Genomic DNA, 18,593 nt, shown 5'->3' with positions numbered 1-18,593 from the left:
TCCCACCAACAGTGCAAGAGGGTTCCCTTTTTTCCACACCCTCTCCAGCATTTATTGTTTGTAGATTTTTTGATGATGGCCATTCTGACTGATGTGAGGTGATACCTCATTGTAGTTTTGACTTTCATTTCTCTAATGATTAGTAATATTAAGCAGCCTTTCATGTGTTTGTTGGTGATCTGTATATCTTCTTTGGAGAAATGTCTATATAGGTCTTCTGCCCATTTTTGGATTGGGTTGTTTGTGTTTTTGATATTGACCTGCTTGTAAATTTTGGAGATTAATCCTTTGTCAGTTGCTTCAATTGCAAATATTTTCTCCCATTCTGAGGGTTGTCTTTTGGTCTTGTTTATGGTTTCCTTTGCTGTGCAAAAGGTTTTAAGGTTCATTAGGTCCCATTTGGGTTTTTTTTTGTTTTTATTTCCATTCCTCTAGGTCAAAAAAGATCTTGCTGTGATTTATCTAATAGAGCGTTCTGCCTATGTTTTTTTCTCTAGGAGTTTTATAGTACCTGGTCTTACATTTAGGGTTTTAATCCATTTTGAGTTTATTTTTGTGTATGGTGTTAGGGAGTGTTCTAATTTCATTTTTTTACATGTAGCTGTCCAGGTTTCCCAGCACCACTTATTGAAGACACTGTCTTTTCTCCATTGTATATTCTTGCCTCCTTTATCAAAAATAAGGTGACCAGGGCTTCCCTGATGGCACAGTGGTTGAGAGTCCGCCTGCCGATGCAGGGGACACGGGTTCGTGCCCCGGTCTGGTAAGATCCCACATGCCGCGGAGCGGCTAGGCCCATGAACCATGGCCGCTGAGCCTGTGCGTCTGGAGCCTGTGCTCCGCAACGGGAGAGGCCACAACAGTGAGAGGCCCGTGTACCACAAAAAAAAAAAAAAGAAACAAAGAAGGTGACCATAGGAGCGTGGGTTTATCTCTGTGCTTTCTATCCTGGTCCATTGATCTATATTTCTGTTTTTGTGCCGGTACCATATTGTCTTGATTACTGTACCTTTGTATTGTAGTCTGAAGTCTGGGAGCCTGATTACTCCAGCTCTGTTTTTCTTTCTCAAGATTGCTTTGGCTATTCAGGGTCTTTTGTGTTTCCAAACAAATTGTGCAACTTTTTGTTGTAGTTCTGTGAAAAATGCCATTGGTAGTTTAATAGGGATTGCATTGACTCTGTAGATTGCTGTGGGTAGTACACTCATTTTCACAATGTTGATTCTTCCAATCCAAGAACATGGTATATCTTTCTCTCTGTTTGTATCATCTTTAATTTCTTTCATCAGTGTCTCATACTTTTCTGCATACAGGTCTTTTGTCTCCTTAAGTAGGTTTATTCCTGGATGTTTTATTCTTTTTGTTGCAATGGTAAATGAAAGTGTTTCCTTAATTTCTCTTTCAGATTTTTCATCACTAGTGTGTAGGAATGCAAGAGATTTCTGTGCATTAATTTTGTATCCTGCTACTTTACCAAATTCATTGGTGAGCTCTAGTAGTTTCTTGGTAGCATCTTTAGGATTCTCTATGTATAGTATCATGTCATCTGTAAACAGTGACAGCTTTACTTCTTTTCCGATTTGGATTCCTTTTATTTCTTTTTCTTCTCTGATTGCTGTGGCTAAAACTTCCAAAACTATGTTGAATAAGAGTGGTGAGAGTGGGCAACCTTGTCTTGTTCCTGATCTTAGTGGAAATGCTTTCAGTTTTTCACGATTGAGGATGATGTTTGCTGTGGGCTTATTATGTTGAGGAAAGTTCCCTCTATGCCTACTTTCTGGAGGGTTTTTATCATAAATGGGTGTTGAATTTTGTCAAAAGCTTTCTCTGCATCTATTGAGATGATCATATGGTTTTTCTCCTTCAATTTGTTAATATGGTTTATCACATTGATAGATTTGCGTATATTGAAGAATCCTTGCATTCCTGGAATAAACCCCACTTGATCATGGTGTATGATCCTTTTAATGTGCTGTTGGATTCTGTTTGCTAGTATTTTGTTGAGGATTTTTGCATCTATGTTCATCAGTGATATTGGCCTGTATTTTTCTTTCTTTGTGACATCTTTGTCTGGTTTTGGTATCAGCGTTATGGTGGCCTTGTAGAGTGAGTTTGGGAGTGTTCCTCCCTCTGCTATATTTTGGAAGAGTTTGAGAAGGATAGTTGTTAGCTCTTCTCTAAATGTTTTATAGAATTTGCCTGTGAATCCATCTGGTCCTGGGCTTTTGTTTTTTGGAAGATATTTAATCACAGTCTCAATTTCAGTGCTTGTGATTGGTCTGTTTACATTTTCTACTTCTTCCTGGTTCAGTCTCGGAAGGTTGTGCTTTTCTAAGAATTTGTCCATTTTTCCACATTGTTCATTTTATTGGCATAGAGTTGCTTGTAGTAATCTCTTGTGATCCTTTGTATTTCTGCAATGTCAGTTGTCACCTCTCCTTTTTCATTTCTAACTGTACTGATATGAGTTCTCTCCCTTTTTTTCTTGATGAGTCTGACTAATGGTTTGTCAACTTTATCTTCTCAAAGAACCAGCTTTTAGTTTTATTGATCTTTGGTATCGTTTCCTTCATTTCTTTTTCATTTATTTCTGATCTCATCTTTATGATTTCTTTCCTTCTGCTAACTTTGGGGTTTTTTTGTTCTTCTTTCTCTAATTGCTTTAGGTGTAAGGTTAGGTTGTTTATTTGAGGTGTTTCTTGTTTCTTGAGGTAGGGTTGTATTGCTATAAACTTCCCTCTTAGAACTGCTTTTGCTGCATCCCATAGATTTTGGATCATTGTGTTTTCATTGTCATTTGTTTCTAGGTATTTTTTGATTTCCTCTTTGATTTCTTCAGTGATCTCTTGGTTATATACTAATGTATTGTTTAGCCTGATGTGTTTATTTTTTTACAGTTTTTTTCCTGTAATTGATATCTAGTCTCATAGCATTGTGGTCGGAAAAGATACTTGAGACAATTTCAGTTTTCTTAAATTTACCAAGCCTTGATTTGTGACCCAAGATATGATCTATCCTGGAGAATGTTCCATGAGCACTAGAGAAGAAAGTGTATTGTGTTGTTTTTTTGGATGGAATGTCCTATAAATATCAATGAAGTCCATTTTGTTTAATGTATCACTTAAAGCTTGTGTTTCCTTATTTATTTTCATTTTGGATGATCTGTCCATTGGAGAAAGTGGGGTGTTATAGTCCCCTACTGTGATTGTGTTACTGTTGATTTCCCCTTTTATGGCTATTAGCATTTGCCTTAGGTATTGAGGTTCTCCTATGTTGGGTGCATAAATATTTCCAATTCTTATACCTTCTTCTTGGATTGATCCCTTGATCATTATATAGTGTCCTTCTTTGTCTCTTGTAATAGTCTTTATTTTAAAGTCTATTTTGTCTGATATGAGAATTGCTACTCCAGCTTTCTTTTGATTTCCATTTGCATGGAATATCCTTTTCCATCCCCTCACTTTCAGTCTGTATGTGTCCCTAGGTCTGAAGTGGGTCTCTTGTAAACAGCATATATATGGGTCTTGTTTTTATATCCATTCTGCCAGTTGTATCTTTTGGTTGGAGCATTTAATCTATTTACATTTAAGGTAGTTATCAATATTTATGTTCCTATTACCATTTTCTTAATAGTTTTTGGTTTGTTATTGTAGGTCTTTTCCTTCTCTTATGTTTCCTGCTTAGAGAAGTTCCTTTAGCATTTGTTGTACAGCTGGTTTGGTGGTGCAGAATTCTCTTATCTTTTGCTTGTCTGTAAAGGTTTTAATTTCTCCGTCGAATCTGAATGAGATCCTTGCTTGGTAGAGTAATCTTGGTTGTAGGTTTTTCCCATTCTTCGCTTTAAATATGTCCTGCCACTCCCTTCTGCCTTGCAGAGTTTCTGCTGAAAGTTCAGCTGTTAACCTTATGGGGATTCCCTTGTATGTTATTTGTTGCTTTTCCCTTGCTGCTTTTAACATTTTTTCTTTGTACTTAATTTTTGATAGTTTGACTAATATGTGTCTTAGCCTGTTTCTCCTTGGATTTATCCTGTATGGGAGACTCTGTGCTTCCTAGACTTCATTGACTATTTCCTTTCCCATATTAGGGAAGTTTTCAACTATAATCTCTTCAAATATTTTCTCAGTCCCTTTGTTTTTCTTTTCTTCTTCTGGGACCCCTATAATTCGAATGTTGGTGCATTTAATATTGTCCCAGAGGTCTCTGAGAGTGTCCTCAATTCTTTTCATTCTTTTTTCTTTATTCTGCTTTGCAGTAGTTATTTCCACTATTTTGTCTTCCAGGTCACTTATCCGTTCTTCTGCCTCAGTTATTCTGCTATTGATTCCTTCTAGAGAATTTTTAATTGTATTTGTTGTGTTGTTTATCATTGTTTGTTTGCGCTTTAGTTTTTCCAGGTCCTTGTTAAACATTTCTTGTAATTTCTCCATTCTATTTCTGAGATTTTGGATCATCTTTACAGTCATTATTCTGAATTCTTTTTCATGTAGACTGCCTATTTCCTCTTCATTTGTTTGGTGCGGTGGGTTTTTACCTTGCTCCTTCATCTGCTGTTTGTTTCTCTGTCTTCTCATTTTGCTTAACTTACTGTGTTTGGGGTCTCCTTTTCGCAGGCTGCAGGTTCGTAGTTCCCATTGTTTTTGATGTCTGTCCCCAGTGGCTAAGGTTGGTTCAGTGGGTTGTGTAGCCTTCCTGGTGGAGCGGACTAGTGCCTGTGTTCTGGTGGATGAAGCTGGATCTTGTCTTTCTAGTCAGCAGGACCACGTCCAGTGATGTGTTTTGGGGTATCTGTGACCTTATTATGATTTTAGGCAGCCTCTCTGCTAATGGATGGGGTTGTGTTCCTGTCTTGCTAGTTGTTTGGCACAGGGTGTCCAGCACTGTAGCTTGCTGGTCGTTGAGTGGAGCTGGGTCTTTGTGTTGAGATGGAGATCTCCGGGAGAGCTTTCGCCGTTTGATATTACATGGAGCTGAGAGGTCTCTGGTGGACCAGTGTCCTGAACTCAGCTCTCCCACCTCAGAGGCACAGGCCTGACACCCCACCAGAGCACCAAGACCCTGTCAGCCACACGGCATGTGGCAGGCAAAGTAATGGTCCTCCAAAGACACGGACATCCGCATCCCTGGAACCGCCTGGCTGGTGTGCAGCCATGGGGACCTGGAGCTGCTGGAGGGACAGGGCGGTGGCCTGAGGTGCACAGGGTGACCTAGTGTCCTCGGAGTCAGAGCCAGGCCATCTGCACCACCCGCACTGCCCAGCGCGCCAGGGATTCCGCCTGGGCTTGACAGGCGTCTGCACCCCAGATTCACATCTGAGGCCCCTGGGAATTCACTTTCAGAGAAACTCTGTAGACAATCCCTTTATATTTATCTAAATATATGTTTGTTAGATTTTCTTAAAACAAGATATAACTATTTGTACTTAGAAAATATAATCTAATCATTGTTTTCAATCATAATGATCATAGATCTTCACAGGATTTTAGCCACTAAAATTCTCTAGACTTTACAGGCTTAATAATTTCAGAAGAGTTTTCGATTCAAATCTCAGCTCTTTTGAAAAATGAATAAAAAGGATATAAGCTCTTTAGCTTATATTTTACATACAAGCTCTTCGAGTAAATAATAGTGTTTTTTGAGTTATAGTTTTGGTGTGACTTTTAGATTTTATATCACGTTGGAAAATAAGTTAAAAATTTTTTTTTACTTGTTTGTAATTAAAGGGTTCTATTCATAAAAGCTTCTGAGAAGGCATAGTATTTCTCACACTTTTAAAAAGTTAGATTTGTGGGGAGAACATAACATTTTGAAGATATGTGTACTTTACAATTAAAAATATGAAAGATACATCTAAGTCCATCACTTCAGAGCTATTCCTTGTTATTTACAATAAGTTTTGAGTAAAGTTGAAGCAATTAAGTGTGTTGATTAAAAAAAGCAATGAGAACCTTTCTTTTTCCTTTCCCTTACTTTCTCAAACCATTTATTATTAAAGGCATTAAGTAGAGCAGAGCAAGGTAGGCATTCATGCAAAGTAGCAGTGTAGTACCACTTCAGCCCAGAACAAGATGTCAGAACCTGAGCAGGATGAGAAGGGCATCCACATATCCGGTAGAGGGAGGGTTGGTAATCCAGCATGAAGTGTCAAAGTCCAAGTGAAGTGAGTGGAGTGTCCACATGTAGGAGCAGTTATAAGGGTATAAGAGTCCTATCAGATTAAGGGGGGTGACCCTGCATAGGACAGACCAAACATTGGCTCAGGTGGGGTGAGAATTATAGCCAGGCATGTGGGTGGGTCCATTGTAGAGAATCAGAGCCCAAGTGGAGGAGATAACGTCCATGCAGGCAAGGGGACAGTGGCAGAGATAAGATATTTGTTACATACAGGGGACTGGATAAATAAGTAAATATATCGGGTAATAAAAAGGGAGCCAGGTTTCCCACTGTCAGAAATGGAAGTTATAACTATGGAAATGAAGAAAACTACAATGAACCCTAGTAATATTGGATTGGAATTGGAGGTACTGATGTAGACTTGGTGTTTTTGTTAAATACTTGCCAAATAGAGAAATAAATATAGATATGCGTGTGTGTGTGTGTGTGTGTGTACACATATATATGTATTCCCTAACTCTGCCAACTGAGCAGGGCTAGGAGCCACAGTTCCCCAGTAGTAAAAATTTTAGCCTTATATATTCCACTTTTCACTAGGACTCATTGGAGTATGGTTGATTCCAGGGAGAGAAAGTACAAAATGAGCCTGAAACATTTTCTTGGGTCAGAAAGCAAGAAAAGTACTTAAAACATGATGGAACATGTCCAAAGGACCCAGACGTCAGCTTGAAGAGGCTATGCTCTGTGCTGCGGATATTAAAAGCACCAGCAGGAACCCACAGGCCCCTAAAACTCTGAGGGAGGGGAACCTGTCTCTCGTATCTTAGGAGCCATTGTTCCAAGAGCCTACAGCAAGCCCCATTCCTCTTTTTCTTTTTGTCCTCTAAGTGCTTCGTCATAATTGCAGGAAATACACAATGGAGCAGGGTACCTAAAGCCAAAGTTTTCTGGCTGGAGCACTAAAAAGGGAAGAAACTGGAAAGTACCAAGGAGATTGCAGAAGGAAGGAGCTCAGGAAAGCAACCCCATAAAGTTGTTTATGAATTCCTGGGCTCACCTCTGAGTTGTACGTGCATGAATCTGATCCTAAACAGCATTCCAAAGACTGAGAGGTGAAGGACTAGATGACCTCCAAGTTCCCATACTGGCTGCTGGGCAGTGGGACAGATCCCAGTAGCACTGCAAACATTTTAAAAATAGAATCCATGATGGAAACGGCTCACAGAGGCTGGTAGGAGCTTTGGCCTGAACCCGTCGAGGCTAATTACCTGCTAAAACAAAAATATCAGCTTTCTCCTAGTATTTAAACAAAACCCTGAATCCAGTAACCTACTTCAGTATATCTAAAATACAGTATTTATTTGTAAGCATGAGAATGTTTGAGAACCTGTCATTGATCTTTATTACCAGTCTTTGTCATATTTAGGGAGTAAGGATAATTTGAAGATAGAAAATCAATGGGTTATCAGTCAATATGTTTTGAAAAAATTATTCTTGTTTTTATTCTATAATAAAGTATAACAATTCTGAGTTCTTACGTATTGGGACACACTTTGAAGTGAGAGTACATATTGGTATTTGTTGAATAGTGAAACTGAATTACCCATGACCAGTGCCTATCACTTTGCATCGAAGTACACCCACTACTGAGGGGAAAATAAAAGGATTCCCTGGACAGTCTCGGGCTTTGGATAATAGAAGTAGTAGCTCAAAGGATGCACTGCAAGCAAGAAATTTCTCTGAAATCTTTTGTTTTGTCTTAAAATTTCAGGCAGATATAATCTGCATAATACAATGGTGTTTATTATACTATAGACATATGGTTTTTCCAAATCTTCATAGACCCTTCAGAAAGGGGAGAAATGTGGCTCCAGTTTCAAAAGTATGACCTTAGGCTCAGTTAGATGATTTTAGCCAGCAGGTTTTCATAACCCAGTACCTAACGGGACCATGCAACTGGTTTCCCAGGATAGTCCCATTTATATACCAGTTGTCCTTACATACTTATTACTAGCATCCCCCTTTTCATTTCAAAAGTGTACTGTTTTAGAATTGTATGATTATCCTACCTATACCTTTTTGAGTTTAGATCTGAAACATAAATCACAACACTATAGACAGTTTGGAAGATAGAATAGAGGTGCTTCCATAGCTTATCCCTGTAATCCCATAGTATTTAATCTTTTTCCATATCTGTGTTTTACATGGTTGTAATTTAGTGCCTATAACGTTAAATGATTTGAATCAAGAACCTTAGTTTGTCTTGTCACATTTATGTATGCCTTGAGATTATAGTGTTGACTATAATACATAACAACCAGAATTATGAAAGTCTTTTTTTCCTTATCTATTTTCCCCTTTGTAGCAGGAACTCCAGAAGATAAAATGAGGCTGTTTCTTATCTATTACATAAGTGCACAGCAAGCACCTTCTGAGGTATGTCCTCTGTATTCAGTTATTGGGAGGAAGGGAGAATACTCGCTTGTTTCAGAAAATAGAAGTAAAAATCACTGTAACCAAGTAATTACTTCATTCCTTCCTTTAAAAGAAAAACAATTTCGTAAGGCTAGTTCTATTTACCGCTGAATATTATAGCAGTATTTATTGTCACCAAGAAAACTATTTACTCATGAAATATCTCACCACTTTTAAGTTGTTAGAATATGAACTGAATTCATGACCAAAATTCTTATTTCTGGAAAATAACTATTCTAAACTAAGTTAACCAAGTTTGCTCTGCCTTTTGAAAGATTGATCTTATCATTTCTCATGATGTGATGATCCTAGAAGTTCCATTTCTTTGCGCTATAGCCACTAATACTTATTTTCCTTACAAGGAATTTTGCTTTAACCTAAAGTAAAAGTTTGGTAATATTTTGCTGTTGTTTTAAAACTAATGTCAAGGGACTTCCCTGGTGGTGTAGTGGTTAAGAATCCGCCTGCCAGTGCAGGGGGATATGGGTTTGATTCCTGGCCCAGGAAGATCCCACGTGCTGCAGAGCAACTAAGCCCATGCGCCACAACTACTGAGCCCTCAACTACTGAAGCCCGTGTGCCTATAGCCTGTGCTCCACAACAAGAGTCGCCACCACAGTGAGAAGCACCCGCACCACAATGAAGAGTGGCCCCCCTCACCACAACTAGAGAAAGCCCACGTGCAGCAACGAAGACCCAACACAGCCAAAAATAAACAAACATTTAAAACAAAAAAACTAATGTCCATTATAGAATATAGAGAAGTCACTTGGAGGAAAATATCTAAATTTCCAAAAGTTATATAAATAATGTATCAATAATTTCCTAAGATTAAACTTCAGATTCACATCTATCATTTGATCCATATAAAAATAAAGTTGAGAGACTGTATTGCAGTAAAAAAGCTACTTTTTATATCAGAATAAATTTCTAAGAATGATTGGAAAATCTATCTTCCTTTCTAGATTTTTTTATCACTGGAAGAGTAGATTGTGGGATATTTTGTTGTTTTCTTTTTCTGTAATAGGCCATCAATTGCTTTTGAGGAAAAAATTTTTTTTAAGTATGTAGAGGTAATACTGTGAAGGAAGACAGTGATTTTGCTATCAGTCTTGTTGCTGGGTTAGAGACCTGTTAACTCTTTCTAATGTTAACTTCGTATAATTTTACTGGATGAGCAACTAGCATAAGGAACTTGGGAATGACACCTAGAATGATATGGCTGTTGTAAACTCCTTTCCTTTGCTGGTAGCAATTATTTTTCTAATGTCGGTAGATTGTAAGGCTTCTTTTTGTTTGGCATGTTACAACAGCAAAGTACACCCAATATTTGCTTTAGATCAATTCTGCTTTATCCTAAGAATACATTTCTTGACTTTTATTTTAATTCAGTAAGGAAGTTCATTAGTCCCCCCCTTATCCAAGGGAGATATGTTCCAGGACCCCCAGTGGATGCCTGAAACCATGGAGGGTACCAAACGTTCCCCCCCCCACTACCATATATACTGTTTTTTTCTATACATACATACCTATGATAAAGTTTAATTTATAAATTAGGCACAGTAAGAGATTAACAACAACTAATAATAAATTAGAATAATTATAACAATATGATATAATAAAAGTTACGTGAATGTGGACTCTCTCTCAAAATATATTGTACTGTAGTCATCCTTCCTATGATGATGATGTGAGCTCATAAAATGCCTGCATGATGAGATGAGGTGAGGTGAATGACACAGGCATGGTGATGTAGCATTAGGCTACTATTGACCTCCTGACTGAAGGAGAATCATCTACTTCAGATGATCCTGTGTCATCAAGCCATGATGGTGTCGATTGTTAGATGTCAGGAGCAGATGATGTCAATGGTTGGGGCAGGACTGATCAGGAAAGCACAAGTTTTCATCACACTACTCAAAACAGCACACAATATGAATTGTTTATTTCTGGGCATTTCCATTTAGTATTTTCAGACCTCAGTTGACCACAGCAACTGAAACCATGGAAAGCAAAACTGCTGAAGGGAGGGGATTACTGTATAGTTTTCTTACTAGAAACATCTCTGTCATTAATGGGGGTGTTCCTTTAAGGGATTCTAATAGCCTATTTATATTTTCTTAGGAATATATGATTTTAAAACTTAATGCAGTTTCCCTTAATTTGACCACATTATTTTATTTCATTTATTTTTGGTAAGAATTATGTCTTTTCATAAGTTTAAGTGGTCATTAAGTGGCTTGACGCAAATTTTGACTACTGATGTAATAGCCCCCAAAATGCAAAGTAGTGAACGTCTCTGATTTGATGGTGAGCTTAAAAGTTTCTTTCTTTTAAATTTTTATAATGGAGTCACTGTGATGATAGGCTCCCGTGACATATCCGAATTCAACTAGACTTTACTCATCAGGAAATAAAAAAAGAAAAAGAAAGAAAACTACTTAAAAAGTGTAGGACACCTGCTGTTCAGTTAATAAATTTGGACCTCTGCAGTGAATATGAGATGGGATAACCTGAATCTGCAGGTCCCCTAAGTCAACATCATTCCCCTCATGTTTCCAATTTTGGAATATTCTTGATCAAGCCAGATCTTTCATTTAATGCTTATCCTAAGGACAAGCAATCTGTGTCAACAGTGGAGGAAAAACTGTGTTAGGCTTACTGAGGGATGACAAAATACTGTACTTTATAGGTGATTTGGGAGCCTATCAAAGGTAATTTTCATTATACGTGATTTTTATCTCATGCTCATTTGGGTACTCCCTTAAGATACCACTCCACTCTACTTAGGTGCTCATGCCTTTAGTCTAACTTTCTGATTAATCCAATGATAACAAACAAAATGGTCTCTTTCATGAAAGTAAAAGTTTTTGTCATATGATTCTTTTCTTATTTCAGGCTGATTTGGAGCAATACAAAAAAGCTTTAACTGATGCTGGATGCAACCTTAATGCCTTACAATATATCAAACAGTGGAAGTAAGTTTTATTTTATTCTTCAGTTCTTACCATTTAAGAGAGTACAATGGAAGTTGAGTTCCCAAGAAAATGGGAATGTTACTAAGAAAACTGAACAGTGCCTTGGTATTTTTTTTATTCAATGGCATAAATATCCCTTATCTCCCCCACCCTTTCCACAACTTTATATAAAATAGTGATGCCTTTCTTTCCTAGACATATTTTTTCCTATATTTTCTTCAAAGATGTGAGATGAGAAAGTCAAAGACTGAAATGTTGTGGGTCAGATGTCTCAAAAACATTTTTTAAATGTTTTAATTTCACTAATAATCAGAGAAATGCAGATTAATATAATGCAGAGATTTCGAAAATATTGTGCCAAGGATCCAGGAAAATTAACTGATGCATTTATACTCTACTATTAGAAATATAAATTGTCAAAATTTTGCTGGCTGGTATAAAAAGTTTTTTAAAAGAATAGCTTTGACCTAGCACTTCTCTTAAAAATTAATCTCGAAGAAGAAATTGGAGTTGTAAAATCTTAGAAGCGATTGTAATAATCGAATTTTGAAAATCAACCTGAATGTCAAGGATTGAAATTATGTCATTTCCACAGGAATGCAACTGAGTCATTAAAAATCATGTTGTGGACGACTTACTCTAATGACCATTGAGAAATGGCCATGTTATGTTACAAAGTGAAATATAGTTTACTATTCAATGATTTGTTTGATAAATAACTTCCTTTGTCTCAGTGACTAGGGACTCTTCTAGACATTAAGAATACAATAGTGGAGGGCTTCCCTGGTGGTGCAGTGGTTGAGAGTCCGCCTGCCAATGCAGGGGACACTGGTTCGTGCCCCAGTCCGGGAAGATGCCGCGGAGCAGCTGTGCCCGTGAGCCATGGCCACTGAGCCTGTGCATCTGGAGCCTGTTGCTCCGCAACAGGAGAGGCCACAACAGTGAGAGGCCTGCATACCGCAAAAAAAAAAAAAAAAAAAAACACAATAGTGGGGCTTCCCTAGTGTCTCAGTGGTTAAGAACCCGCCTGCCAATGCATGGGACACGGGTTCGAGCTGCGTGTCCCATGCTGCGGAGCAACTAAACCCATGCGCCACAACTACTGAGCCTGCGCCCTAGAGCTCACGTGCCACAACTACTGAGCCCACGTGCCACAACTACTGAAGCCCGTGTGCCTAGAGCCCATGCTCTGCAACAAGAGAAGCCACTGCAATGAGCAGCCCGTGCCCCACAACAAAGAGTATCCCCTGCTCGCCACAACCAGAGAAAGCCCATGCACAGCAACAAAGACCCAACACAGCCAAAAATAAAAATAAATAAAATTTATTTTTAAAAGAATACAATAGTAAACATGCTATGGAAGGCTCCTACTTTCACTGAATTTACATTTGTTTTGAGGGAACAATAAGTCAATAAGCAAACAAATGAACAGAGTTCTGTTAAACCATATTCACCATATTAAGTGATATAAAGAAAATAAAACTAAGTGATAAGATCTTAATTTGTTGAGGTATTAGCTAAATTTGTTGAGGAGATCAGGGTAAGCCTCTGGGTAGGTAACACTTGAGCCAAAACTTAGATGACATTTTTTACATTACGATCCCTATTATCTAACCATTTATCCATCCATTTGTGTGTGTGTGTGTATGGACATACACATATATACATATAACTGCATAGCTAAAATTCTGTTCACTTAAATGCTAATAGTGGGTAACTCTGAGTAGTAGAATTTCTTTCCTTTTGGGTTCTTTATTTCCAAATTTTCTACAACAGTATCTTCAGATTATTTCTTAAAATAATTTTTTTTAAGACTAGAGGATGGAATATGCTTCTGATCTCAAGTGTATCAAAAAATATGCATAGAAGAGAAATATACCAAGTTGTTAACAGGTATATTGCTGAGTTATGATTGCATTTTATTATCTATATTTCTGTTTGGTTTTTTTCCAATTTGCTTTTATTTCACTGTTTTCTTATTTTTGGAATTTTATTTTTTATACAGCAGGTCCTTATTAGTTATCTATTTTTTACATATTAGTATATATATGTCAATCCCAATCTCCCAATTCATCCCACCACCACCACAACCCCCCGCCACTTTCCCCCTTTGGTGTCCATACATTTGTTCTCTACATCTGTGTGTCTGTTTCTACCCTGCAAACCAGTTCATCTGTACCATTTTTCTAGGTTCCATATATGCGTTAATACATGATATTTGTTTTTCTCTTTCTGACTTCACTCTGTATGACAGTCTCTAGATCCCTCCACGTCTCTGCAAATAACTCAATTTCGTTCCTTTTTATGGCTGAGTAATATTACATTGTATATATGAACCACATCTTTATCCATTCGTCTGTCAGTGGACATGTAGGTTGCTTCCATGACCTGGCTATTGTAAATAGTGCTGCAATGAACATTGGGGTGCATGTGTCTTTTTGAATTATGGTTTTATCTGGGTATATGCCCAGTAGTGGGATTGCTGGGCCATATGGTAATTCTATTTTTATTTTATTTATTTATTTATTTTTGCTTTTTTTTTTCTTTTTGCGGTACGTGGGCCTGTCACTGTTGTGGCCTCTCCTGTTGCGGAGCACAGGCTCCGGACGCGCAGGCTCAGCGGCCATGGCTCACGCTCCTAGCCACTCCACGGCATGTGGGATCTTCCTGGACCAGGGCACAAACCTGTGTCCCCTGCATTGGCAGGCAGACTCTCAACCACTGCACCACCAGGGAAGCCCCTATTTTTAGTTTTTTAAAGAACCTCCATACTGTTCTCCATAGTGGCTGTATCAATTTACATTCCCACCAACAGTGCAGGAGGGTTCCCTTTTCTCCACACCCTCTCCAGCATTTATTGTTTGTAGACTTTTTGATCATGGCCATTCTAACTGGTGTGAGGTGATACCTCATTGTAGTTTTGATTTGCATTTCTCTAATAGTGATGTTGACCAGCTTTTCGTGTGCTTCTGGCAATCTCTATGTCTTCTCTGGAGAAATGTCTGTTTAGGTCTTATGCCCATTTTTTGATTGGGTTGTTTGTTTTTTTTAATATTGAGCTGCATGAGCTGTTTATATATTTTAGAGATTAATCCATTGTCTGTTGATTCTTTTGCAAATATTTTCTCCCATTCTGAGGGTTGTCTTTTCGTCTTGTTTGTAGTTTCCTTTGCTTTGCAAAAGCTTTTAAGTTTCATTAGGTCCCATTTTTTTATTTTTGTTTTTATTTCCATTACTCTAGGAGGTGGATCTGAAAAGATCTTGCTGTGATTTATGTCACAGAGTGTTCTTCTTCTTCCTATGTTTTCCTCTAAGAGTTTTATAGTCTCCGGTCTTACATTTAGGTCTCTAATCATTTTGAGTTTATTTTTGTGTATGGTGTTAGGGAGTGTTCTAATTTCATTATTTTACATGTAGCTGTCCATTTTTCCCAGCACCACTTATTGAAGAGACTGTCTTATCTACATTGTATATCCTTGCCTCCTTTGTCATAGATTAGTTGACCATAGGTGCATGGGTTTACCTCTGTTTTTGTGCCAGTACCATATTGTCTTGATTACTGTAGCTTTGTAGTATAGTCTCAAGTCAGGGAGTCAGATTTCTCCAGCTCCGCTTTTTTCCCTCAGGACTGCTTTGGCTATTTGGGGTCTTTTGTGTCTCCATACAAATTTTAAGATTTTTTGTTCTAGTTCTGTAAAAAATGCCATTGGTAATTTGATAGGGACTGCTTTGAATCTGTAGATTGCTTTAGGTAGTATAGTCATTTTCACAGTATTGATTATTCTAATCCAAGAACATGGTATATCTCCATCTGATTGTGTCATCTTTCATTTCTTTCATCAGTGTCTTATGGTCTTCTGAGTACAGGTCTTTTACCTTTACCTCCTTAGGTAGGTTTATTCCTAGGTATTTTATTCTTTTTGTTGCAGTGGTGAATGGGATTGTTTCCTTATTTCTCTTTATGATCTTTCGTTGTTAGTGCATAGGAATGCAAGAGATTTCTGTGCATTAATTTTGTATCCTGCAACTTTACCAAATTCATTGATTAGCTCCCGTAGTTTTCTTGTGCCATCTTTAGGATTCTCTATGTATAGTATCATGTCATCTGCAAACAGTGACAGTTTTACTTCTTCTTTTCCAATTTATATTCCTTTTATTTCTTTTTCTTCTTTGATTGCCATGGCTAAAACTTCCTAAATTATGTTGAATAATAGTGGTGAGAGTGGGCACCCTTGTCTTGTTCCTGATCTTAGAGGAAATGCTTTCAGTTTCTCACCATTGAGAATGATGTTGGCTGTGGGTTTGTCATATATGGCTTTTATTATGTTGAGGTAGATTCCCTCTATGTCCACTTTCTGGAGAGTTTTTATCATAAATCAGTGTTGAATTTTGTCAAAAGCTTTTCTGCATCTCTTGAGATCATATGGTTTTTCTCCTTCAATTTGTTAATATGCTGTATCACATTGATTGATTTGCATATATTGAAGAATCCTTGCATCCTTGGAATAAATCCCACTTGACCATGGTATATGATCCTTTTAATGTGTTGTTGGATTCTGTTTGCTAGTATTTTGTTGAGGATTTTTGTGTCTATATTCATCAGTGATATAGGTCTGTAATTTTCTTTTTTGTAGTATCTTTGTCTGGTTTTGGTATCAGGTTGATGGTGGCCTCATAGAATGAGTTTGGGAGTGTTCCCTCCTCTGCAGTTTTTGGAAAGTTTGAGAAGGATGGGTGTTAGCTCTTCTCTAAATGTTTGATAGACTTCCCTGTGAAGCCATCTGGTCCTGGACGTTCGTTTGTTGGAAGATTTTTAATCACAGTTTCAATTTCATTACTTGTCATTGGTCTGTTCATATTTTCTATTTCTTCCTGGTTCAGTCTTGGAAGGTTATACCTTTCTAAGAATTTGTCCATTTCTTCCAGGTTGTCCATTTTATTGTAATAGAGTTGCTTGTAGTAGTCTCTTATGATGCTTTGTATTTCTGCAGTGTCCATTGTAACTTCTTTTTCATTTCTAATTTTATTGATTTGAGTCCTCTCCCTCTTTTTCTTGATGAGTAGCTAAAGGTTTATCAATTTTGTTTATCTTCTCAAACAACCAACTTTTAGTTTTATTGATTTTTGCTCTTGTTTTCTTTGTTTCTATTTATTTCTGCTTTGATCTTTATGATTTCTTTCCTTCTACTAACTTTGAGTTTTGTTTGTTCTTTCTCCAGTTCCTTTAAGTATAAGGTTAGATTATGTATTTGAGATTTTTCTTATTTTTTGAGGTAGGCTTGTATTGCTATAAACTTCCCTCTTAGAACTGCTTCTGTTGCAGCCCATAGGTTTTTCATCATCGTGTTTTTGTTGTAATTTGTCTCTAGGTATTTTTTGATTTCCTTTTTGATATCTTCAGTGATCTCCTGGTTATTTAATAGCATACTGTTTAGCCTTCATGTGTTTGTGTTTTTTATGGTTTTTTCCCTGTAATTGATTTCTAATCTCATAGCATTGTGGTCAGAAAAGATGCTTTATATGATTTCAATTTTCTTATATTTACCGAGGCTTGATTTGTGACCCAAGAGCTTATCTGTCTTGTCGAATGTTCCATGTGCCCTTGAGAAGAAAGTGTAATCTGCTGTTTTTGGATGGAATGTTCTATAAATATCAATTAAATCTATCTGGTCTATTGTGTCATTTAAAGCTTGTGTTTCCTTATTAATTTTCTGTCTGGATGATCTGTCCATTGGTGTAAGTGAGCTATTAAAGTCCCCCACTATTATTGTGTTACTATCAGTTTCCTCTTTTATAGCTGTCAGCAGTTGTCTTATGTATTGAGGTGCTCCTGTGTTGGGTGCATATATATTTATAATTGTTATATCTTCTTCTTGGATTGATCCCTTGATCATTATGTAGTGTCCTTCTTTGTCTCTTGTAATAGTCTTTATTTTAAAGTCTGTTTTATCTGATATGAGAGTTGCTACTCCAGCTTTCTTTTGATTTCCATTTGCGTAGAATATCTTTTTCTATCCCCTCACTTTCAGTCTGTTATGTGTCCCTAGGTCTGAAGTGGGTCTCTTGTAGACAGCATATATATGGGTCTTGTTTCTGTATCCATTCAGCAAGCCTGTGTCTTTTGGTTGGAGCATTTAATCCATTCACGTTTAAGGTAATTATCAATATGTATGTTCCTATTACCATTTTCTTAATTGTTATGGGTTTGTTTTTGTAGGTTCTTTTCTTCTCTTGTGTTTCCCACTTAGAGAAGTTCCTTCAGCATTTGTTATAGAGCTGATTTGGTGGTACAGAATTCTCTTAGCTTTTGCTTGTCTGTAAAGCTTTTGATTTCTCCATTGAATCTGAATGAGATCCTTGGTGGGTAGAGTAATCTTGGTTGTAGGTTATTCCCTTTCATCACTTTAAATATATCATGCTACTCCCTTCTTGCTTGTAGAGTTTCTGCTGAGAAATCAGCTGTTAACCGTATGGGAGTTCCCTTGTATGTTATTTGTCATTTTTGCCTTGTTGCTTTCAATAATTTTTCTTTGTCTTTAATTTTTGTCAGTTTGATTACTGTGTGTCTCGGCATGTTTCTCCTTGGGTTTATCCTGTATGGGACTCTCTGCGCTTCCTGGACTTGGGTGGCTATTCCCTTTCCCATGTTACGGAAGTTTTTGACTATAATCTCTTCAAATATTTTCTCGGGTCCTTTCTCTCTTCTCCTTCTGGGACCCCTATAATATGAAAGTTGTTACGTTTAATGTTGTACCAGAGGTCTCTTAGGCTGTCTTCATTTCTTTTCATTCTTTTTTCTTTATTCTCTTCCACAGCAGTGAATTCCACCATTCTGTCTTCCAGGTCACTTATGCATTCTTCTGCCTCAGTTATTCTGCTATTGATTCCTTCTAGTGTATTTTTCATTTCAGTTATTGTGTTGTTCATCTCTGTTTGTTTTTTAATTCTTCTAGGTCTTTGTTCTTTAATTCTTCTAGGTCTTTGTTAAACATTTCTTGCATCTTCTTGATCTTTGCCTCCATTCTT

General features: G+C 37.3%; 1 protein-coding gene across 1 annotated transcript in view; it reads left to right on the top strand.

Moving 5' to 3' along the window:
- SCFD1 (sec1 family domain containing 1) overlaps positions 1 to 18,593 on the top strand; it is a 135,159-nt gene that overhangs the window by 83,624 nt on the left and 32,942 nt on the right. Inside the window, exons 16-17 of the mRNA XM_065873045.1 lie at positions 8,480 to 8,550; positions 11,488 to 11,567. Coding sequence (XP_065729117.1) covers positions 8,480 to 8,550; positions 11,488 to 11,567 — 151 coding nt within the window. The remainder of the gene's footprint in view (positions 1 to 8,479; positions 8,551 to 11,487; positions 11,568 to 18,593) is intronic.

The sequence above is a fragment of the Phocoena phocoena genome, chromosome 2, assembly GCF_963924675.1.
Source record: "Phocoena phocoena chromosome 2, mPhoPho1.1, whole genome shotgun sequence".
NCBI classification, from domain to species: Eukaryota; Metazoa; Chordata; class Mammalia; order Artiodactyla; family Phocoenidae; genus Phocoena; species Phocoena phocoena.
The sequence above is the reverse complement of the archived record's forward strand: the minus strand, read 5'-3'. Positions and strand labels throughout refer to the sequence as shown.